General features: G+C 40.4%; 1 protein-coding gene across 1 annotated transcript in view; it reads right to left on the bottom strand.

Moving 5' to 3' along the window:
• KCNB2 (potassium voltage-gated channel subfamily B member 2) overlaps positions 1 to 8,000 on the bottom strand; it is a 164,043-nt gene extending 156,043 nt beyond the window's left edge. The window contains exon 1 of the mRNA XM_058832537.1: positions 7,422 to 8,000. Coding sequence (XP_058688520.1) covers positions 7,422 to 8,000 — 579 coding nt within the window. The remainder of the gene's footprint in view (positions 1 to 7,421) is intronic.
• Between the last annotated feature and the right edge of the window lie 16,749 nt (positions 8,001 to 24,749).

Below are 24,749 nucleotides of genomic sequence, written 5' to 3'. Positions count from 1 at the left end.
TCTGGGTGAAAGGAAAGGCACAACAGCCTGGTCTGTCCACTCAGGCATTACACAGCTAAAGTGACATATCACAGCTGAAAATCCAGCTCGTGAGATGCCTCTGATTTTATGGGGGGCATGCTGTAATGCCCAAAACATCACCCTCCTAACCAGAAATACTGCAGTACATACTTTAAAAGATATATGCCATTGATGCTACTCTATTCTCAATAGATGGTAACAGCATAAAAAAAGGATATGATCAGTGGTAAAAGAAGCTGTTGTTGTAGAGTTAAAGTTCTCTCCTGAATTAAGGACACAAGGTACTGGGGTAAATTGGAATAAATGCTTCCTATCCATTATGGCAAAGGATAGCTGTTCTCATGCAGATGGTATCTACATGATATATTTCAAATCCTAGTAGGTTTCCCTGTGCAAGAGCTACTGTGTGATTCTGTGAATGGTGTCACAAGTGCATGCACATTCTATTCATTACTTTAAAATTTTGTTTTGCAAAACATTACCAATTAGATACTACTACCAAATACGAAAAATAGATTTCCCCAATTTTTAAAATTTTTCTTGCCTTTTTTTCCTGCTTTAACAAGACTCATCATGAATCCCCTTTGATTTTCTTTAATATATCCATAAAACCAAAGTCAGTGAAGCCCTTTATCACAGCCACAGAAGTGAAGTTGTCACCCCTCTGTTCATACAGGGAATGGGGATATTCCCTGGTGCCAGTGCTTGATGCCAGTGATGGACTGTGTGAATATGAGTCACTACATCTTTGCTCTTGGCACTGCTTCCACAATTTCAGCACCTGTTTTACTGAGAATTAAGTGCCAATAATAAGCAGGTCGGTTCAAAAGATATTTTACTGCTCTTATTCCAATAGTAGTTTTTAGTAAGTTTTTGAATAAGTTTGCACACCACTGATAAAATCTCAGGGCTGAAGGGAGCCCGTATGTAACAGAGGCACTGAACACCTCTGAAGCAAGACAGATCAGATAGTAGCTGTATTCCCATGACACTTTAAACTGACCAAAAATGCTGAATCATGGGTTACATGATACTTCATATAAGAAGTATTAAGAAGGTAAATAATCTTCTAATGACCAGCTCAGCAGTGAGCATATGCAAGTTCTTCAAACAAAATCAATTAACTACTGCCAGTCTTCTTTGTTCCTTGATATATCTATTGAAAAAGCAATAAGTTCACTTATCTTTCAAGACATTAAAACACTTGAGTTATTAAATATGAATGACTAGGATCCAATGTAACCTCCTTGTCTTACAGTCACATTGACTGACTTTATCATTTGGCACAAGAAATAACTTCACCTTGAAAGCAAAGTGTGGTAATAAACTTCCTTGGAAGAAACAACTGTGAGATGAAGATACCTATTTATTATCAGTGACCATTCCCTGTGCTTTACCATAACTTACTTTCAGGAGACACATTTCCATAATGAATTGGGAGTGACAATGCAAATTATATTATTCCTGGTTGTCCATTTGGATAAAAGTTTGTGACTGCTCCCCAAAAATAAATTGAAAACAGAGATCAAATGGAAGTTCACGCCATATACCAGATAGAAAAGAACACTTATCTCCAATGAATATCATGCCCTGAGGTATATGATATCTAAAACAAAAATCTGTTTGAATTGAACTCATAGAAAAGCCATTCCTCACACTTTAAAGAAGAGACAGTCTTAATTCCGTGCCATCTTCATCCTTGGTCTAAAATTAGATGGCAAAGCACATGAAGTATAAGCTTTTTAATGGAGAAATATTCACTAAATCAGGATGACACAGAATGTGTAAACCTAAACGAAGAAGAGGACATTGGCAAGAAAAGGGTTTTGTTCATATAACATAAAGGATTCAAACATAACCAAATGTATTTCTTTCTCTTGAACACTTTAATATCTTCATGCAAAACATTCAGCTGCTGCCAGACAGTTTGCTGATGTGTGATAGCTCTTCTTCACAACATATCAATCAGCTAAGTTTTCCTAAAGTCCTTTGAATGCACATGGTTACCTTCAACTCTAAAGGAGCCAGTAGCAAACCATTAATTAGGGTTTACCCCTGAATGAACGCTGTGATGATCCAGAAGATAATTTATGAGGACTTGGAAAGGGTGTCCTGTATGACACTCTGCTCTGTTCTAGTCATGCATAGTGACTCTGCTCATTTCCACTCACACTAAGACCAATTTCAAGCTGCTCTACAAGGAATAGGCATGAGAGTTCAGTGTGAATTATATATAAGACAGACATATATATGAATTATATATAAGACAGTGGAAAATAAGAATCCGGCCCCTAATATAAAATAGGTGTGGACCTCTTTTGTCAAGTTATTGTGGCAAGCCTATCTAAAATGCACTTGTAGCTAAATAAATATCACTGGCCTAAATCTCCTCTTGTGTGCTCCTGCTTTTTTTTCCCCCTCAAAGGAATTTTGTTCACAAAAGGGATTAGTTACTCAATACAGCACACAAAGTTCTCACAATTTCCAGTCAGGCTTGGGATAATTATACCTTCTGTAATCTGCAATCCACTAGTTAGCTGATAAATTAGTGTGTTTCTTACAAAGAAATAATACTCATGTTACAGTTTGTAACACAAATAAATAAAAAAACCCCTGAAAACTAACTCCAAGAAAAACAGAAATCAACAAAACAAAATAAGGACAAATCAGTCGTGCAGTGAAACAAACAGAATTAACAGAGAACACTTTCAACCCTATCAGGTTTCACTTTAAATAAGGCAAACCCCATGCTGCAGAAACACAAAGGCCAATATTTCACCCTTCTGTGTATGTACATCAACAGGGGTTATGTAAAAATTCAAGGACAGAATGTGACTGCTTAGTAATTTTTTAAATTACGTTGTACTACCTTTTATAGTTGATCAGTTAGTAGTCACACTGAGCTTGATGCAAATATTCATATGAGAAAAAATTACTTGCACAAGAAAGAACTGCAGAATCAATTACAATCAATTACATTCTAGTTGTATTCAAAGAGACAACATGAGATATAAAATACCAGCTGGAAAATATGAGTGATATTTGTTGATAATATTACTATAAGATAATTAAAATACTCCTGTAGTTGAAAGGTGATTAAGTCATTATCAGATATCTTTAGGCAGACATAGGCTCTTTGTTACTCCTGGATATTCCACTTATTTCATTCACTCTATATTTACAGGAAAACATCTTCACTAGAAACATTCCATATTTATTTCAGATTTAGCCCAAATGAGTTTCATCAGTATTAAAAAACTGAGAGAAAATAATCAGGCTATTGGACCCAATAAACAAGAATGAAAGGAAGAGCTCGTGCATTAATGCTTTGAAAGGAATATTAAATGTATGGGTTCATTTGGTTCACACTCCTTCCAAACTAAGGCTCCTTTGATTTTGGGTACACTGCACAGAACAATATACCTCAGACATAGCTGAAAAGGCATTGGCTCAGTAGGTGCTCTCTAAATATGCCAGTTCAACAAGGTGCTGAACCACAAACACTGATGCAATCCAGCTGCACAAAGTTCACATCTACTGAAGTCAATGCTCATTCTGGCATCTGTTGAGGGCTTTTATACAACTGACAACTTGTTCAGAGCTGCTGCTGCAATAAGGAGACTGCTATAGGTCCAGCAGCTGCGAATAAAATGACTAAATGATGGCTGATAGCATAAATAAAATAACATTTTTTTTTAAAGACAGTTTTCACAAACTACTGGTTACACAATAAGTATAAATAAATGCCTGGTCTAAAAACTCAGATGTTACTCTGGACCAAAGAATGCCAGACTCATGCAAAATTCTGTGGTTTGGGGACCAAGCTTTGGGACTTTTCTGGGATGCAAAATATGCAAAATTCCTGTCCTTCGTAAGTCCCAGCACTGCTTCTCATTCCACAGCACTGTACATGTCTGAAATGGCTGGACTTCTGGACATCTTTATCTTAATCCTACTTAAAAAGCTTATGAATGAGAACACTGGAAATGGAGGCAAATCCTGTTTTCCTCAGCTGAAATGCCTACTGAATTCACAGAGATCTTTCCTGGGGTGAGGACTAAGCAAGAACTGCTGAGCCTCTAATATGGTAATTGGTGACTGAGATGAGGTGCACATCTGCATTTACTAAATTAAAAAAACTCAAAAAGTAAAGTGTGCCTGGGCTGTGCAACAGTACTTGACCTATAATATTCCTTTTTTTACTAGCTAAACATAGTTTCAATTTCTTGCTACATTTTCTTCTTGTTTTCTCCTATTTATTGTTGCATATCCTGTAAAATACATGCTGCTCATTCACTGTCACCTTGCTCTGTCTCACCTTGCTGTAAGTGAAGTCAGTGGCAAACCTTCACTGACCTCGAAAGGCGCAGGATTTGTCCTGAGATGCCTAATCCAAAGCAGGACTCCCTCTTAATTCAGTAAGCTTTGGATCAGACCTAGAAGGGCTCTTAGCAGAATCAAGAAGTGGCAAGACACAGTCACATATCAAAACCACATCCGAGTGTTTATCTCACATTTCTAATCTTTGATGTGAAAGGGATTAAAAAGCAAGCTGTTCCTGTCAACTGCCTGGATGCCACACAGGACCTAAATGACTGAACAAGCACCTATAGGACATCTATGCACATTCATAAGGTTTCATTTCTTCAAAAGGGAGCTAGTATTTGAATTTGAGGCTTATGGTGATATTTCCTCACTTGGTTCCCAACTTGACACTGTCAAAATCCCACTATCCTTTCTGCACCTACAGAGAACAGAAGATGGTTGTGCCTCTTGTCTCAGGACAAACTAGAAACTTATTTGACCAAACACGAAACGAAAAATCTAAAAGAGATGTTATCTAAACATTTCAGATAAAACCTTGTCACAGATCCTAACTCAGTCTGTTTCAAAGTGTATCCAACTGATTCCACCATATCTTGCTTTACGTTACCTAAGGCCAAATGTGTTGTGGTGGTTTTTGCTCTCCTTTGTGTCATTGAGCCAAGTTTCTATGGCTGTCTGAGTTTCCACAGGCAGAACTATAATTTTGTCTCATATATGTATTTACAGACTAAAGGTGACTAGGTAGAGAAACTGAGTGCATTACAGTGACTTCTAGCTACCAGAACCACAGAAACCACATCAAATGGCATTAACTTAGACAAAAGGCCATTGAAATAATGAAAATCATTACAACATGTATACAAGTGCAATGTGAAACTCCCTGTAGCAAGAAAGATCTGTAACATTGAATCAAATTAGGGGATGAGGGAAAAAGGAAATAAAAAGATAAAAAAAAATATTTCGACATCTTGGGAAATTAAAGAAACAGCCACATTCATCTGCAAAATCTGAGGAGAAATCTGCTTGGAGTGACCAAAGGGGGATTTTCGTAAAAGCTCAGGGTCAGCCTAACTTCTTTTAAGCAAATTCATGATGGGGCACTGTTAAGTTGTAAGAACAGTTTGGTGAATGGCAAGCAGTCATGCAAGTTTAACCATCCTATATTTCTTCATTTATTCAACATGCAAACAAATGAAAGCAAGTCACAGGCAAAGAATGTAAAAATCAGTATATTATTTTTCTTTTATTCATCTGCTTGATCTTACTGGGTTGACTCCTACCTAGCCTTAGGAAAACACTAATTAAGCATATGTCTCAAGCCTTAGAGGCAACTGCCTTCATTTCTGTATATAATTGAGAAAATATTTCACAAGCAAATCTGCCTGCTGGATGTCTCTGAGGCAGTGTCCACAGCCAGGTGATCTCCCAGGTCACGTGAAGCGTGTTTCAGCAGTGTGGCTCAGACAGGAAATCCTCCTGCCTGGATCCAGGAGGAGAGGTCTGTTACAGAGCACACTGGTGATGTTTCAAGGCATGCAGGACTGAGAAGCTGGTCCCTGAGTCCTGCAGGCAGTGCAGCAGCTGTGTCACAGAAGTGCTGGTGAGAGCTGATGGATATTAGCTTGCACTAGGTGATCACGGTGTGTAACACATCCTCCCTGAACCCTTTTTTGGCAAAACTTATACCCATCTGCTTCCCCTCTGCTCTTTCTCCTGGAGAAGAACATATGGCCCAGAATATGTATCTTGGAAGCAGAAAATTTATTCATGTAGTTTTCTAAAATATTCTGAATACTTTCATTTCTCTTCTATAAGCTTTTATTCCAGTTACAAACCTTATACTCTGCCACAATATTTTTTTTTTCTTTTTTTTAATAAACTAGGTTCCTTGCCTAAAAATTTAGGTAGCTCACAATGAAAAACTAAAATTTTTACAAAATATGTATTGTACCCCAATAGTAAGAGTTAATATTGCAAGAAAAATCCTTGCCAGAATTCTCATTTTTCTGCTCACTGCACTATCATATTTTAATACTTACCTTGGTCCAAGAGCATTGCATCCAATAACAAACAACAACAGAAGAAAATAAAGTCACAGTTAAGCTTAACACGAACATCTAAACATCAAGAATTTTCATTTTGAGTCACTCAAACTGGAGATGAGCTTCCAAAATTTACCTCACACTAATGGGTGCTTCACACCACAATCAGAATAAGTATGTTCCTCAAGATGCAAGAAAATCTATCTTTTAAATACCAATACCAACATATGTGTGTGTAGTCCCATTTCCACAACCAGGGTAAACTTTTCTGTTTTATCAGTGAGACTTCAGCCAACTTGCCTGTTTGAAGACAGCAGAACTGGAACCAGGATTCATCTGAATTTGTTCTCACTTCTGACTAAATATACGTAAACTTTACACATATATATTTGTGTGTGTGTTTAAATGTTTAGAATACATACTTGTTTGTATACATATACCTGTATACACATAAATATACATACATATAAATATATACATGTATATATATGCATTGATATTTTAGTATTTTTATAAAAAACACTCTAATTCTTCATTGCAAAAATGTAGTGTAAGAGAAAATATGCCATAGTAAAACCATGCCAGAGCAGCTGCTGACTCCTTGGTAGCCCATCCAGCACAGCCTCCCAAACACTGACACACGTGCAGTGCCTGTAACTGGACAAGCAATACTGAAATGGATGCTTGTCATAAACAAATGCTTTTCTAACAAACAAGTAGATAATGTACTCTGTATTTTCACTGAAGTGTTTCATATGGAGTCCATTACGAAAATCACACAGATGTTTCTCATCACATACAGCAAAAGCAAAGTACAGTAGTTGCCTAAAAACAACTGAACTCAACAGGGTTCCTCATGCTGATTTCAGCAGGGTTTAGGAGAGATTTGGGTGTTTTCACTTAAAGATATGTAGATTTTTAGATTCTTCTTTTCTCTAAATATTTTAGTGGATGTTGATTCCTGCAAGTTGGATGCATGGATCATGAAACCATTTTTTACTATCTTTGTATTAAGCCTGTTGTTTATCCTACCTTTGCTGCAACAGATGAGTTTGGTTTCTCCAGAAGGTCCCACAGCTTCTTCCTTTTCTCTGGGCAGCAGGTATTATCAAACTCTTCTCCTTCTCTCTCTCGCAATGTCTCTGCCTCTCGCCTCAGTTCCTCATTCATTTGCTCCTTCTTTTGATGGTATCTTGCCTGGCAGCAAGATTCTAAATATATTTCATCAATCCCCCAGTAATCAAGCTCCTGGCCAAAAGAGAGAGCACACATTTCTTCCATCATATGTAGTTTCCCTGTCCTGTAGAAATTCAAAATGGAAGTGAAAGCCCCTGGGTGTCGATCAAAAAAATACTCATTTTCATTCAGATTATAGTCATCACATACTTCTAGCAGAGATTCATGGGTGTTGCAGTCTCTGAGCTTTCCTAATCGTGTCCTTGGAAGTCTGTCCAAAGTCCTCCACAGCACTTCATGGTTGAGTCCACCGACATTTATTTTAACTCTCCGCGAGCAGGCTTTGCTCCTGATGATCTCCACTGGTTCCGGAGGGAGGGAAAGGGTGGACCTTGAAGACTTTTTGGTGATCCCTGGTGGAGCTTTCTCAGCCATTCTGAAAGAGATGAAGTTGTAACACCAGAGTCTGTAGGAAAATGAGCTTGGAGACTACGAATATTTGGGCAGAATCCTCTTCACACAGACAGCTCCATTCCTGAAGCTAAAAAAGACAAAAAATTAGCATATTGCCATGTAGAATGCATCCCCCGATCTCTCTCTCTCTCTCTTTCCATACTTTCATATGCAAATGAAAATTTAATGATTGCAATTTGCCCTCTTTATAGTGATACTCTTTGTGGTAATATCCAGAAGCACTGAAACAACTGGAACAGCTAAGAGCACTATATTTAAGCAAAAGAAAAACTCACTGGAATTTCTATATTTGTGAAAATCAAGTGTGACAATTTGTACAAAGGACTTGGGTTTTTCTTCTTTTTGAGAGTCAGTTTCTGATGCAGCTGTGTTAGATTAATCTGATTACTTACCTTTTAATGTGTGAGGTGTGCAAATGGAAAGATTGTAGGGATATTTATAAGTAGAGACAGAGGCTAGTCTACCTTTTATTGAAAAATTTCAATTTGGGAGATACTGAAACTGAATAAAACAATCAGGGCATATCAAAATCTCCAAACCAAACTGCTTCCCTCCTTGTCCCAATTCAAATCTTAGTTTGCTGTATTATTTCATGGGTAAATGTTATTCACCAGTGAATACAGGAACAGTGAACAGTAAGAAGTTGTATTTTTTAGCACCACACTGCAGTTATTTCTTTACAAATGGGTCAAAAGAATCATAAGTATTTTGTGGCCAACTGATCAGCAATACATGTTATAAAGACAAGGGCTGTGCATACTGTTCTCTGGATCCTCTGAAAGGCTCTTCCCTGTCCACTGTTCACCTGTTAAATTGCTGCAGACATGACTGCATGACAGCAATCAGAGACCTCAGTTTCAATAATCCACAAGTGCATCCTCACTCTCTGTGCCCAGTGCTTCAGTAAACTCTGAAGTGCAGCTGTTTGTCACTAAATGTAGAATATCAGTGTTAATCAGGAAGGAAACCCACCCACCAGCTCTACTGCTGCCAACTGTCAGACACAGTGCTTAAATATTAACCTAGCAATAGTATCATGGCCCAAAGAACGCTTAGACAAGGCTTCTGTTCCAAACTTGGAAAGTCCTCCTCAGTAATTTCCCAGAGTTGACATCTCCTCCTCCTGTTCTCAGCAAATCAACAATTCAACAATCTGGGTTTTTTTTTTTATTTGCTTGTTTTGTTTTGCTTGAAGTGAAATAAATCCAGCAAATAAAAGAATTTGAAGTGTACAAGAATTTGATCCTCTTTGCAGAGTAAAGCATGAAAGTTGTGCTGGTAGGGATTGTTACCTATAAATACATCAGGAGTAAATGCCTGGGAGGCGTTTGAACTATTTGTACTGAAGTACCAGTTGGCACAAGAACAAATGGGTACAAACTCATCATGAGAAAAGGTAGAAATTTCAAAGAGAATTAGAAGGTCACATAGACCAGATCCTCACTAGAGCAGTGAGGATCTAGAATAATCCTGTACTAGAAATATCAGGGAAAACAAAGAATAATTCCAGTGTGTCATCTGACATGCCCATGACAGTATTGACTATGTTGCTGGTATAAAATCAAAATTGCTAAACTTCATTATATTTAAACTTCAAAAGTTCCTCCACCAACAGATAAAATAAGACTCAGTCAACTACAATTCAAGTATAACTGACTATGATGTCCAAAAACATCAGAAAAGAGGAAAATTACTTATCAGAGTAATACTTACATCTAAAGATTTTCTTTTATTTTTTGTTTTGTTTTGTACATTAGCTAAATGATGGCAACAGCCTGGAACACCACCATTTTAGTTACCAGTTTCACTGTCAAGCTGAACTTCAAAACTGTAAGGGTCACAATATTCTGCATCTTCTTATCCTGCCTCCAGCACTGCATTTTGAAGATCCCTCCTCATCACCCAGCACAACCCACAGCACTTCTGTGTCTAATTACATACGGGTTTAAGCCTGTAACATTTACCTTCATTTCTGAAAAAGATAATCTGGTAACTTTACTTGCAAAGATAAATGTCCTATTAAATCAAAGCCCTGGCATCAGTAAGTTTACATAATATAAATAACATAACATAACATAATTTCTTTTGCATTTGTGTTTTGTTTTGGTTTTTCTTGACCTTAGGCTGATTTCTTTCTCTGGTTTTACCCTCCTCCTCACTGCCTTATATGCAAGGGGATGATGGTGAGACTTCTGAAAAGCAGAGGACTCCAGTCTTTGCAAGATCTCCTCACTTAAGTATTTCCTAGTAATCTCTGATGCATTTATCAGTCTTCTGACTTACAGACATCTGCACAAAGAGTAAACAGTTATGAGAGGATATTTCTCTACAGAGGAAATATTTGCAAAGTTTATTTTAAAAAAATCCTTTTAGACTTTAATGCACAATGATATTTCTCCTTTAAAGGTTGTCTTATATAAGAAAACACAAGAATTAAAAAAATTCATAAAGAAGTTCTGTCATCCTTCATGAAATCAGTCAAGTCTTCATGCATTTTCTAGAGAGGTTTATCAGTTGATTCACTATTGTATCTCAGGGGTTTATTTTTCTCTTTCTAAAATGAAAATGTTTACCCTAATATTAGCAATATCGAGTGAAACACAATAGAAATCAAGCATCTCATCTGATTAATCTTAAGTTAACCATATCCTTATTTTTTTTTTTTTGATTGCAGAAATAAAAGATACACAAGACTATGCATTGTTTTAACTTTTCTGCAGTGTAGTTACCACACATATTTTTTAAACAACGCAAAAACTCTAACGTCACCATGACTGGTGTAAAGCTGGTAAAATATTTTCTGATTTTTCAGTATAATTATTAGTTGCATCTTCCTACTTGAGGAAACGTGGCTTTTCCAAAAAACTTTAAAAGTCCCGGTGGCCACACTGAAGTTAGCAGTGAAACACTATTAAATTTAGTGTTGAGAATGTGCTATGTATATATGTATGTACCAAGGGATGAACCACCATTCACAGCGTGCAGTATTCTGAAAAGGTAGAAAAAGTACATTTTCCCAAGTGAATAATCTTGAATCATGACGGTGATTTTTTGCCCTTTTTCCAGAGTTCTTGTCATTGAAATATACATTGAAGAAGGAGAATGTAGAATTTAAAAATAAATAAATTAATTATTTTTGTTTCCTTCCTAAGTGCTTTTCTTCCCACCTTCTTTCATTCTTCATACCTTCTTTAGTTCTCTGGTGATAATTTTTAAGAAATTTCTTCCTGTGCAGCTCTTCCCCAAACCTTGGCTAAAAAGCCTGGTTTTAACTGTGTATTTAGCAAAAACATAATAAATGGCCTCTACTTTCAGAATCATAGGATCCCTTTACCATCTTCATAGTCCTCCTTTGGGCACTGTCCAATAGCATTATATTATTATATTATGGTGCCCAAAACTGCCCCCAGCACTGGAGCTGAGGCTGCCCCAGCTCAGAGCAGAGCAGGACAATCCCCTCCCTTGCCCAGCTGGCCATGCTGTGCCTGATGACCCCCAGGACAGGGTTGGACCTCCTGGCTGCCAGGGCACTGCTGGCTCATGTTCAACTTTCTGCTGACCAGGACCCCCAGGTCTTTTCTGTGGCATTGCTTTCCAGCCTCTCATTCCCCAGTCTGCACACCCATCCAGATGGAGAATCTGGGCACTAGTCCTTGTTACACTTCATATGGTTGGTGATTGTTCACCTCTCCTATTTGTCAGGGTCTCTCTGCAGGGCCTCCCTGGCTTCTAGGGAGTCAGCAGCTCCTCTCAGTTTCATATCACCTGCTAGCTTCTCTGTATTCTTTCCATTCCTGCATCCAGGTAATTTATGAAGACTTGGAAGAGCACAGGGCTGTGGATGGAGCCCTGCAGAACCCCTCTAGTGACAGGTCACCAGTCTGATGTCACCACATCCACTGTAACCCTTTGTACCATGAGCCAGCTTGCTCACCCTTCCCAGGATATGTTTATCCAGCCGTGGACCGGACATTTATCCAGAAGGATCCTGTGACAGATGGTACCAAAAGCCTTATTGAAATCCAAAAAGGTTACATCCACTGTTTTCCCCTGATCAACTAGGTGGGTTACCTTGTCAAAAAAGGAAATTGCCTTTATGTTACCATATAACATTTCTAACTTTAAAATCCATATTATCAATTTAATACAAAATCACCAGATTTTTCAGTGTAACAAAATGATACAAGGGAGATAACCTTTACAATTCATTAAATTACCTTCTTGTGTTTTAGCTACTGCAACTAACTCAGAAGATTTTTTTTTTTTTCTAAGAATGTTTAAAATACTTTTCAGCTTGGCTTTTTGCCTTAACCTTTAGGCTGTGTGCAACTCCACTGTGCACCTTGTCCACCATGGGCTAGTAATAAATGTAACTATCCCTTGTGAGGCAGGCAAAGCCAGCCTGGTGCTCACCAGCACTCTTAGCAATTGGTAGAGAAAAACAAAAATTCTACTCCCATATATAAAAGCAAATCTAGATAAACCCTACATTCTTCCTGCACAATACTAAAATTACTTTGTAGCAAAATACCTGTAATATTACATAAAACTCTTCAAATCAAAACCAATTCTTTGCATTAAGTAAAAATGAAAACTTCAAAGACGACAACTCAAAAAGCTAGGGAAGGCCAGAAGGAAGGTTAAGTGCCCTCCCCCGCACCACAGACATGAAGCTTTTAATGGTGTGATTCCTCCATCAATCCCTTCCTCTTTACATGAACATTTCTTTTCATCTTTCTCATTCAGTATTTGGCCTCTGATGTTATTCAGCATTTCCTGCTGCAAGGCCTACATTACATGCAAAGTGCTGAATTTCCCTCAGGGAGCTCTCCCTTGCTACCCAAGTGCTCCCAGGGTATCCCAGCCCCCCTTCAGCAGGAGGCTGAATTATTACCACTGCTGTACAATGGAGAAATGAAGGTCATAGATGCCTGAGGTATCCAACCATTTTGGCTGCTCAGATTGAGACAGCTGCTTTTTACAGAGTCCTTAGCATTTTCAGCACTTTTGGTGGGCATGCCTACGTGACCAGCTTAAACCCCCGGGCTGAGGAACCCAGTTGTCTGCACTGCCACGTTGCCGGAGCATTGCCTGCCACGACACAGCTAGGACTCTCCCGAGTCATTTGCAAGGATGGCTGCAGAGGCCACATGCTTCAAGGTCTGCTCCTGACAAGTGGTTTGTTCCCAGCCATCTGCTCTGGAGTCCAGGTGAGTGTAACTGCACACAGGGAGGTTGCCATCCCAGCGGGCCCAAGCTGTGCCAGCCCCATCCATGGACTCCACGCTCAAGACCTCTCTTCCGAAAGGATTCACATCCAAGCCGCTCTTGCGTGCCTTACTCATAAACATCTCTCCCAATCTTTGCCATACAAATTTCTCCAAAGAAGACGGAGAACTTACAGTACATAAGCACACATCACTGTTGGAGCATGTCCTGCATTTAAAGCAGTGATGAAAAAAGTATGTGGTACCTAAGATGAGGTTGTACCATAAGGACCCCAGGAAAAGGGAACAATTTTTGCACTGAGGTCTCAAGAGAGCACTGAACATGGCTTTTTAGTGCTTTCTTCTGACTTTTAAGAGACAACCTTCTACCATTTTTGTCAGAAGATGTCTTTTTGTCAAAATTTGTCAAATTGTTCTCAAGAAAAGATTGTATTAATTAATCTCCTTGTGTTGAAAACAAATGGAAGAGTTTTCTACAATCTGCTGGAAGTCTCGTCAACATTTTTAAACAAAATATGGTTCTAAATGTACTGGTATTTAATTATTTTTTTAAAAGTTAAGAAAACTCTGGATTAAAAAGTTTCAATTGTGATATTATTAAACAATAAACAAATTATTTAGTGGATGATCCCATTCAAAGTATTTATTTTCAGGTCTGGAGAGTAAGATCAACATGCTGTTTTTCTTCATGTGCAAAAGCACTCACTGAAATCAAGAAAAATCTGAGGAGACAATTGTTGCATTTACTACTTTAACTGTTAACTGAGTTAAGACCTTCAGGTTGTATATAATGCAGATATGGAACACTTTCTGGAAAACCTAGCTTTAGGTTTTGTAGGTGTAATGTCAGCAGAAATTCAGAGCAGACATTAAGAATAATTTCTTTACCCAGAGGATAGCTGGCCACTGGAACAGACTTCCCAGTGAAGGGGTCATGACACTAAGCCTTTCAGAGTTCAAGGAGCATCTGGTCAATGTTTTCAGTCATATGGTTTAGTTTTTAATTTTAGGTAAACCTGTGAGGAGCAGGGAGTTGAACTCAAAGATCCTTATGATCCCTTCTAGCTGGAGAACTGAAGATACTCTGTGATTTTTAAAGAACCTTAGAAAGCCTGTGCCCACCTCAGCATCTGATTCCTAAAGCCTACAACCTGGGATCCAGCAAGTTAGCCAAGAAATGATGAAGTTGTTTGTGACAAACCAATACATTTTTACTGAGCAAACACATTTTTGCTAACTTATTTGGTTGTATGATTCTTCTTTTCTTTCAGTGTCTGCTTTGCTGTAATCTCTCTGCTGCCACATCTTAGCTCTCAAATATCTGCTCTTTGTTTCAAAATATGAAGACCTGAAGTTTCTTAATGGTGTGTTGTGGGATCTTTTACTAGAATTTTCCTTTAATTTCAGTTTTTAAAAAGATGGCTGAGGTGATAGCTAAAACTCTGCATAAAAACATCCCGCTGAAATGAGTTGTTCGTTATTTCCATTTCCCACCTTTAGAGAAGTCACATCTCATATAGTTAAGGATTGGCAAGCTGAATGCAGGAAGTGTCAGGAAACATGTCAAAGTATTCCTGAGCATCCTTTGTATGTCTCAGATTCATAACTATATGCAGGGACACATGCATGTATGCACAGCAGAGAAGTATCTGAGCTTTGATTATCCAAACTGCTGGTGACAGGTCCTGGAGCAAGTCCTCAGAGGCTTCAGCTGGTGAAACCACTTGAAGCAACATGGTCTGAAGGGGAAAGGATGGAGCCTTAGCCTGTCTCCCCTGTGACACAGATTCTCTGTGAGTCTCTTGCCAGACTAGAGCCATAGGCAGAGCTGTTACTGGAGAGCTGAGCCTTTCCAAATCCCCACCATTTGCCCTGACTGCTCTGATAACAGCTATGAATGGGTTGGTGTATCAAAGTAAGATCTTCCTTTGAGAGTAAATCCTACAAAATCACCTCTTGGGACTATGGCTCGCAGATCTGAAATTACTGTTATTTTTATTTCATAACAGATCTCACAGGTTATTATATGAAAATTTAAACTTTGGCTGCACAAAGTCTTGGAGATGTGCAGGAAATACTCAAAAAAGATGAGGTCTTTTATAGACGAACTTTTCAGATTGACTAAATCAGTCTGTCTGCTAACTCGTTCTTCTCACCATCTTGAGCACAGAAGTGACTTTTAGATGGATGAGCTGAACTTCACCAAGGAGCAGCAGACTCTAAGACTCTATATATTCCCTAGGAGCCTTGGATAAGAAAACCCAGACAGAAATAGGTAAGGTGACAGAAGACAGAAAAAGAGGGAAAGTATAATTGATAAAATGCTTTTAAAGTCTTGCAGACACACAAGCTTGGCACTTTTGGCTTATCTGAGTTCTCTAACTATCCCAATAGCACTTGTAATCACTTACTGAAGCTCTCACACAAGGTAAAGCCATGTGGGTGGGCTCTAGACATGCTACAGGTGACGCAGACTGCTTTACAAAAAGCTGAATGCTCTTGAGATCATTCAGAGTATTTTTACTTCAAGTCTCATGGAATTTAGGACTCAAGTGGTCTTTTTGAGTAGTACCTCTTCACAAGCCTGGATCTGAGCACTGAGATGGTAGCACCCCCTCAGTCTGCACTGAGGTCTCAAGAGAGCACTGATCATGGCTTTTTAGTGCTGAATCAAGATCCCCACTAAACTTAAGTTCAGATCAACTTTGATTCTCTTTCCTTACTAGCAGCTCCTGATGTTGGTGCTTGTGACAAGCATGGCTATATGATCCTTACAAACACTCCTGATGCATTCCTGCTCAGTTTACAAAAACCTGTCCATTTCCATGCCAGGCTGGAACATCTCTCATTTAGGATGTAGCTGTTGGTCATGTCTGCACTTTACTGTTCACATTTACAATCAGTTGCTAAGGGCTGTTACTGCTTTTGCCAAAGATACTGTCTTTCACCACTTTTGTAGCCTTCCCTGGAAACTTCTGAGGAGATGAACTGTCACAGAGAAGTACAAGGCCGAATGGCAGATCATTTTCTTTAATGTCAAACAACCAGATATTACAGAAACATGATTATGTAAGGTCCTCATGTCAGATCTAAACCAGACTACGTATTTATATCCCAACTAGCACTCTGGATCCACAGGTTTGATTGGTGCTTCCATACAATTCTTTGAGAGTCCACAGATGTTAGATATACAGGACACACTAATAATAGCAAATACATTAGTATTAATAAATTAGAGATTTGAATTGCAATTTATTCGTCCACTACTTGATTTTCTCTTCTAATTGCATCGCAGTGCATTAAGATGATGGAGAAGATTGTCAACACATCATTTGTTCTTTGAGGAGGCACTAATGTAACCAGTTGTCCTACAGAAAATAATTTTAGGGTTAATCTAAATATGTTAGCTTCTCTAGCCCTTCAATCTTCCACTGCTCCCTACCAATAACAGTGCTGCCAAGTAGCTGAAAGCAGTGAAGAACTTCACAGATGTCTTTTTGTTCTCCTGAAGAAAAGCTTGCACAGTGTAGTACTGAATGATGATACTAGGTTTCAAGTCAGGGAAATATTACCCAACATATAATATTATTCTATATACATACAGAATGATGTCTGAAGCAATGAGGCACATCTTACAAAAGAGTCAGATTTTATCCCTCTTTGAATAAAATTGAACCCAAAATTTTGGATGTTGCATTTTGGTCAAAATCCTGGTATAATGTTGAGTTTTCTAATAAAGAAAAAACATGCAATGCCACTATCCCAAATCTACAATTAAGGAAAGCACATTTGTATTCCTAAGTGACTTCTTTGGAAATGAATACCTTTATGTTCAATTGCTGCTTCTGTCAAAAATTTCATTTTCAGCCATTTCTAACTGGACTGTTCCCTGATTCAATCAAGGTAAGAGGTAGGCCTAGACCTACCTGGACCACAGATAGGAAGAGATTTGGCCAAAGACTACAGTTTGAAAGGGGCAGATTTATTCAAGAGACATGTCTCAATCCATTAGGAGCCTATCTCGAACTCCTGTTGCTGATGCTTTACAGAAGTCCCGAAGGTGGAATGAAGGAATGAATCAAGGCCTTGGTTTTTGGGTGACTCAATTTTTGACAAGTGCCTTTGTACATAGCTGGAAACATCTCCGAGGTCACAGCATCATCAGGTCTTCACAGAAGGCTTTTATCATTAAAAATTAAGGCAATTTTCTGTCTAATCTGGAACTGAAGAATCTAACCCTTCAATATTTTCATTTCTTCAACTATAGGATGCCTTGGAAAAACATCCCAAACTACTACTACAAACTGCTGTGCAGGGCCTAGGACAACCCAACATCTTATTTTGCCTATCTGAAAAGCAGTAACCCAGAAAAGAGAACACTTTGCTTCCTGACCTTATTTAAGACCTTACCAGTTTTGGTTCCACATAGTGCACAAAGATACAGTTGGTCTGGGGGTCAGTAAGGGAAAGCTGCTCTTAGGAACTCCAGTTTAACATTGTAGACAAGAAGCTACACTGACTTTTAGTCCTGAAAGTATTGATATTTTTTGACCCTCAAATTGACCTGACAATAGAAAAAAGCAAGGACTCACTATCAAGCACAAGCCTATGTTACTGTTACTGTTACTATAATTCTGAAATCAAGACAGGCTAAAAGGAACACATTAATAAAACTGACACTATAAAATAATTTATTTACTTTTATCAAACCAAATGTATTTTTAAAAGCCACAGCATCCTCTTAAAAAAATGTGCTTCATCAGAGCCATTAGTTCAGGGTTTCTAATATTAAACACACATGTCCCAAGTTCAAAGGGTGTGGGAACTCTAAGGCAGGATCAACACGATATTTCACAGCCAGGAAGAAGATGCTCTTAACGCCCATCCAGGCCCAGTGCGTAAGCAGGATCAAAAGGGACACAACCCACCCACATGATATTCTAAGCCTGGAAACCTCCTCTTACAAGAGGCATGTAAAACAGTCCTTCAAAATAATTGAAAAAGGTCTACTCTTTTCAAATATACCTTGAGGTGGTGGCCTTGGTTCCACCTTGATGTCATTGCTTGGTCATTAAACAGTCACTGAAGGACCACGTTCGTCCCTGGTGATTCAAACCTGTGGTTTATATCTTCCAGCCTCCTGCTGCTATCAGTAATGCCCAGGATGGCTGCAGTGATGGAGACAATCCCCATTCCTACTGAGCAAGAATGAGGCAGCCTGTGCTTGAAAGACAACAGACATGAAGGAGTTATAACTGAAGGGTGTGACCAGCCCTTTGATGGGTGGTAATCTTGGATTACAAGAAGTGAAATGCTTAATTGCATCATGTTAATCTATGAAAGGCCTAAAGGCTCAATTTTTCTCCACCACTACCCTAACCACAAGGTTAATGAGCAAAAGTGAGATTTGCTTCTACCTAGGTTATCTATAAACATGTTGAAGCATTCTCATCCCTTCTGCAGTTCAAAAGGAGCAGAAGATACACAGCACCGCTAATGCTACTTTAGTGACATGCTTAAATAGGGACTAAAGTGACTGTCAGTAGCCAGGCTAGTCCTGAGAATAAATTTAAGTATAAAGCTTACCCAGTTAAGAGGTCTGCTCTATGTCAGCAATAATAAAAATGAAGAAAGCATAAGAGGGAAATATTCCAGAAGGCAAGACCTTCTAGATGGCACTCCTGTCAAGGCAGAGTGACTCTGTGCTGTTAATCTCACCAACCACTGGAAGAGCACGTATAATACTGTCATTCATAGTTGTGTGATTTCAAGGCTAATTAAGCCTATTCACTGTTTTGAGTCTGCTTAAATACATTAGTGGGATTCTTCTAGCTTCTGCAGCTTGCCAGCACTTTCTGCTCAAACTGTCTCAGAATGTCTCTGGTATATGCAAATTTACACTGAATGTATGGCTATAAATTATAGCAAGATTATTCTGCCATTTGAGAGTACATCCATCTGAGATGAGGTCAACAACCTTGTAGGTAAACCAAATATTCATACCTTAAGAGGGAAAATGACACAACTGAAAACTGTAAAATGAAGCATTATGGCTTTGTTTTGAGTTCTTCCATTTGATTGTGATATTTATCTCTCTAGATATTGAAAATACAGCTAATTTTCTACAAGTTAACTATTGATGAGGTACTGTGAAATATCATTTTATGAACTGCCTTATTAATGCTCTGAGGCAAATTTATTCTGTATTTGGACTGTACTGCCATAACTGATTTCCATTTCTTAACTTGTTAGGCAATCAGGGGGAGAAGCTCATCTCCAGTGTCATCAAAGAAGATTACGTTCGAGAGCTTTGTTCAGTTAATTATCAGCACAGCTTTGCATTCATTTCCTCGTAACGTGGTTTTACCTAGAGGGCTGACATTTATTTCCTAACAAGCTAGTACCTGAATATGATGGCAGCATGAAGAACACCCTGCAATAGCAAGTCTGATTTCCTAGTAAGGAGCACTTACTTAGGGATAACAAAAACCTAGGGGCTTATGCATCACGTGCCAGTGCTGTGGTAAGAGAGCTGTTCAGCCCCTCTGCCTTGGCTCAGACTGTAAATGCCCTCACACAATTTTACAGTGAGCTGTGCCCCCCTGTCAAGGTACTGTGAGGGGTAAATTGGTCAGTTGCTGTTGTTCCTTGTAAAGAGTTCAACTGCTGTTTATGGCAGCCTACTCCTAAATGCTCAGAGCTGCATTATGCCAGCATTACATATATTATTTATTAGCTAATAGATTGTTGTTCTGACTCTCTTGCTAGTGCCAGCAGTGATGTTACTGACTACTCTTTATAGTTATCCAGAGAAGGAATAGGGATGTACAGAAGCCAGACACCTAAGTCACAGCTGATCTATCATTATGGCTAAAAATAGATTTCCTGCATTAGAAACAAATAAATTAATAACCCTACTGATTTTAGTAGCTTGAGACTTTTCTTTTATTGTTTCCCAGTTGTTCATACCCTAATCCATGAAGAAGTATGTTCAAAATAATATTCATTGTTTTCTGATTATGCAGTTAGCGTCGTCATATTTTCAAGCTGGTGAAAAAAAGTACTTTAAGACACTCATCCTTTAAGAAATTCATCCATTAAGAAGCTCCATCCCTCCAGACTTGGAAGAAGGAATGTAATGCACAGAAAACAAGCAAAAACTTAGGAAGATGCCAATGTGTGGCTTTCGCTGAAATTTCTGCACATGCTGTAGCAAGCACTGGGAGGGACAAAAACCAAAATAGTCTTTGCTGTCCTTCCAGACTTCATCAAGAATACAGGCAGGTTTAAGCTTAATAGATTTTACATATCTTGACTGATGCATACTCTCTCTAAGGCTTTTATGGCATTTAGTGGTCTGGGAAGCTATACTGGGACTGACTTTATACCAAGTATAAGAAACTACCAAGTTCTCTTCAAAAAACACTTGAGCTGTTAAATTCTCTGTTCAATTTTATTTATTTAGTCATATATATGCATTTCACTTAGATTTAATTTGAGCAATGACTGAGCAATATATCTATTATAGTATGCAATATGATACCTCTAATTGCATAATAGTGAGGGGAAAAAATCAAAATAATAAAATTATTTCTAAATCTTTTCCATATAGGCAGAGAATTTTAGATTAAAAAACATAGGAAGCTATGGGATTGCACAAAAATCTACATTTACAATAGGATTAAATCTACTCTGCAATGTCCTAAGCAATTTCTTTTCACATTGTCCCATAGAACCCTGTTCATCTTAAAAAATCTCCGCAATTTAATATTGGAAAATTTATTTTGGCTTGAAGTTAATATTCTTGTTACAAAGTAAACACAAATTTCTTCCTACTAAAATGTGAGCTAAAACAACATGTTCCAAAGATTTATTATAAAATCCAAGAAATCAAATACCCGGTTCCACTACTCCAGCAATAACCACATGAAAAAATGCCCACTACAGATGGGAAATCAAAATTATTTTCTCTTAGGGTGCTCATATCTAAGACTAGAAACAGCGAAACACAGCAAAGTAAACTACCGCCAGTTTTTTATTATGCATCCATGCTTATTAGGTAAAAAATCCTTATTCCTAAAAATGATAAAACTTACTATAGGAATACTAGACAAATAAGTAAAGTCCTTCCGGAGGCAATCATTGCTTAATTCCAAGAGCTGTGAGCACTGCTGGGTCACAAGACATTATGCAATAACATGGTGAATTAATAGAATTGACCCCTGAAAACATTCAAAAATTCATTTTTAGACTGCATGTATGTCTACTTGGATGAAGCTGAAGTGGCATACAACTTTAAGTACTTCCCTTTCTGGCTCCCATCTCCTCCTGTGGGGAGCAGCAGGTCTGTACTCTGGTAGAGCAGACACTTCCAGGGGGGTCTGTAGTGGGATCCCACTGCACTGACATACTTCCAGTCACTGCCCCCTTCACCAGATACCTCAGCTTGTGTTCCTCCTCTGAGCTGAGACCAGACAGACCCTCCCTAATGTGCTGTTTATATCATGACAGAGTAAAACACTGACTGAAATATCCCTCAGCAGGTAGCTTTAAATACAGTAGCATCATGGAATATATTTTACCTGTGCATGTAGTTACATGAAGCTCAAGAAAGTCACATAAGGAGGAGTTTTTTCTAAAAGTGACAGTAGTAAACCGTTTGGCAAAATCCCAGCCTTGGCAAGAAACCTATTGCAAATCTTGACCTCTTGCCTTGCTTTGAATGGCAAGCCAGAATTTGCCACTTAACTTTCACTTAGGAAAAAAAAAAAAAAAAAAGGCTGAGTATGAACAAATAGATGTGATATAGCATTGTTAAGGTAATGGGACATTTCAAAATGCTGAAGCAAATGGAAATGTTCAGGCTGAAGCGTGCTGCTCTAAACAGCACCTCTCCCTCATCTCGAGCTGAAGATGTTTTACTGTCTGCATACATCTGAATGAGGGCAACCTGCTGAGCTCCAGCGACAGCATCCAGCTGAGAAAAGGAGGCAAAAAGAAATTCGAATGCTGTGGTGAGAGCTGCCTGCAGAAGCACTCTTTGGGAAAAAAAAAAATAAAAATGTTACAAGCCAGCTGCAAGCTCCACGAATGCTGAATGAAGTGAGAGTTTATCAGTTGTATCAGATTTATCAGTTGTTTGAACAGAATAGACAGAGGTGCTAAGAACCAGAAACAAACTATTTTTTCTGTACTGCATCTTATCTCTCTGGGACAGACTTCCAGAGTTTTGCTAGCGCATCTTGGTGATCAGAGAACAAATAAATCCCATAAGTGGCCTGTATTCACTGACCCTGCTCCCCTGAAAGTTCCTACTAAAGCTCCCTGGAGGATCACGTCCCAGGCTTGGAGGAATGTTCAGTTTTGCAGACCTTGCCCAGGCTCTAAGGCTTGGTGCTAGCTCTGCTCTAAGTTGGACAGACTCATCAGCTGAGCAAACTTGAGCTCTAGGTGTTTTTAATGCAAAATGTTACCAAGACAGGCTTTTCCCCCTCCCAAGCCTGCCCGTTCTCGCTGCTATTCTTCCTCTTCTAAACCAATCCTGGCACCTCCTCAGAGCTACAGGACAGCGTCACTGAAATCCTTCACTTAGGTGTCCTTTTAATAGCAAGGTCTTGATGACTATGTATTTGCTGAGGAACACTGTCTCCACCTGATGCTATAGACACTTCCTTTCTTACACAAACATTGAAAAAGTGACAATTTTGGCAGTGTTGCTAGAGTCAGTCTGATCTGCAATGAATTAATATGTCCAAGAAACTGCATATATGCTGCTTATTGTATCTTAATCATTATGTAACTTGAATTGAATGAAGTCCAAACCCTACTATAAATATGGACAGTACAGACATAGGGTACAAACAAAAGTCTACCTTCACCCAGGCGGTGAAATTCTGATAGAAGAAACACACTGAATGGTTTGTAGAAACCATGTAGCCAATGAACATGCTTATTCATAAAGACATTTAGGTTTTTAAATTCAGGGACCAGCATGCTACCTACCTACAGAAAGCATGTATGACAGTATATTTTAGACTACCACAATGCTACATGTATTTTCTTCTGCAGAGGGGAATTTTCAGTCCCCGGGTAGACAGGGTAATTCCAACGACAGCTACCGAGAAGGCTGAGGTTTTGTATCATCAGGTTTCCACAAGCACTATTAGAGCATCGGATACAAATGACGAGCCGTTATCGGTGGAGCTCACCCACGGCAGGAGGCAGAATACTACGAAATGTCATTCCCTCCCTCCCTTCAGCAGCTCTAAAGGAACAAAAATACAAGCCACGGTTTCCAAAGCGCTCCAGGGCGAGGGTTGTATTAGTCTGCTTCAGACCGATCCAGGCGGCCAGGGAGGACACCCCGTGTCCGTCCCGCCCCGCCGATCGTGCCCTCTCCCCAGGGGCGCTCCCCGCGCCGGGGCCGCCGCTGCGCCCGGGGCACCCCGGGGCTCCCCGCGGGAGCGCCGCATCCCGGCCGGCCCGGGCGCTCCGGGCCAGCAGGCTGCTCTCGCCTCCCCTGACAGTCCCACCAGGGCGGCAGCTGGGGACGTCTCAAATAAATACAAATAAAAGCAAAAGGCAGCCCTCGGCGGAAGAGGGATGCCCTCCCGCTTACCTTGCTCCGCGGGCGCCCGGGGCGCCGCCGGGGGCTGCAGGAGGGATTCCCCGGCGCTGGCAGGGGCTGCTCGGGCTTCCCCGGGCACTGCGCGGCCGCCAAAGCCACGGCGAGGGATTTGTTTTGGTCGCTCCTTCCCGGGGAGGGTTTTCCTCTACATTCCCGGCTCCACATCACCGCCCCCCCCGGCTCGGAGAGGGCTGGGGATGGAAAAACCACGGCAAAGGCATCTCCCTCCTACCCCCGGAGATGAAAAGCCGCCGGAGCAGCCGCGCGGCGAGCGGCTGGGGTGTCGGGCGGAGCGGGCGGGGGGGCCGAGGGGGGGATAAGAGTCGAGCCCTCGCTGCCCTCGCCCCGCTGTAATCCCCGGCTGCATGCGAGCCGCCGGCTGCCGGCGCGGCCGCCCGTGTCTGCGGCTGTGCGCGGCGGCGGCGGCGGCGGCGGGGCGGGGGGGCACGGCCGCTCCCGGCCGGGGCACGCGGGGCGCCCCCCGCCTCCCGCCCGGCCCCGCGCACGCTCCGCGCTCCCCGGGCCGCGGGAGGGGTGCGCGCAGCCGGCAGTGCCCCGGGAGGGGTGCGCGCAGCCGGCAGTGCCCCGGGAGGGGTGCTCGGCCCCCGCCCCGCGCTGCCCCCAGACAGAGGGTGCGCACAGCCCCCGCACTCTGCCCGGGCTCGGGATGCGCGCTCGCACTCGGAGACATCAGGCACGCACAGACACCGTGCCAGAGCCAGAGGGGGTGGGGGTGTGCACACACGCGCGCACACGCGCACGCACACTCGTGCACGTGCGTGTACACGCACAGATCACACCGATCCCCCGGGCAGGGCATGCACACACACACACACAACCCACGCTGAGGGCACC

This window comes from Poecile atricapillus, chromosome 2 (assembly GCF_030490865.1).
Source record: "Poecile atricapillus isolate bPoeAtr1 chromosome 2, bPoeAtr1.hap1, whole genome shotgun sequence".
Classification (NCBI taxonomy): Eukaryota; Metazoa; Chordata; class Aves; order Passeriformes; family Paridae; genus Poecile; species Poecile atricapillus.
This window is presented reverse-complemented; position numbering and strand designations above follow the sequence as displayed.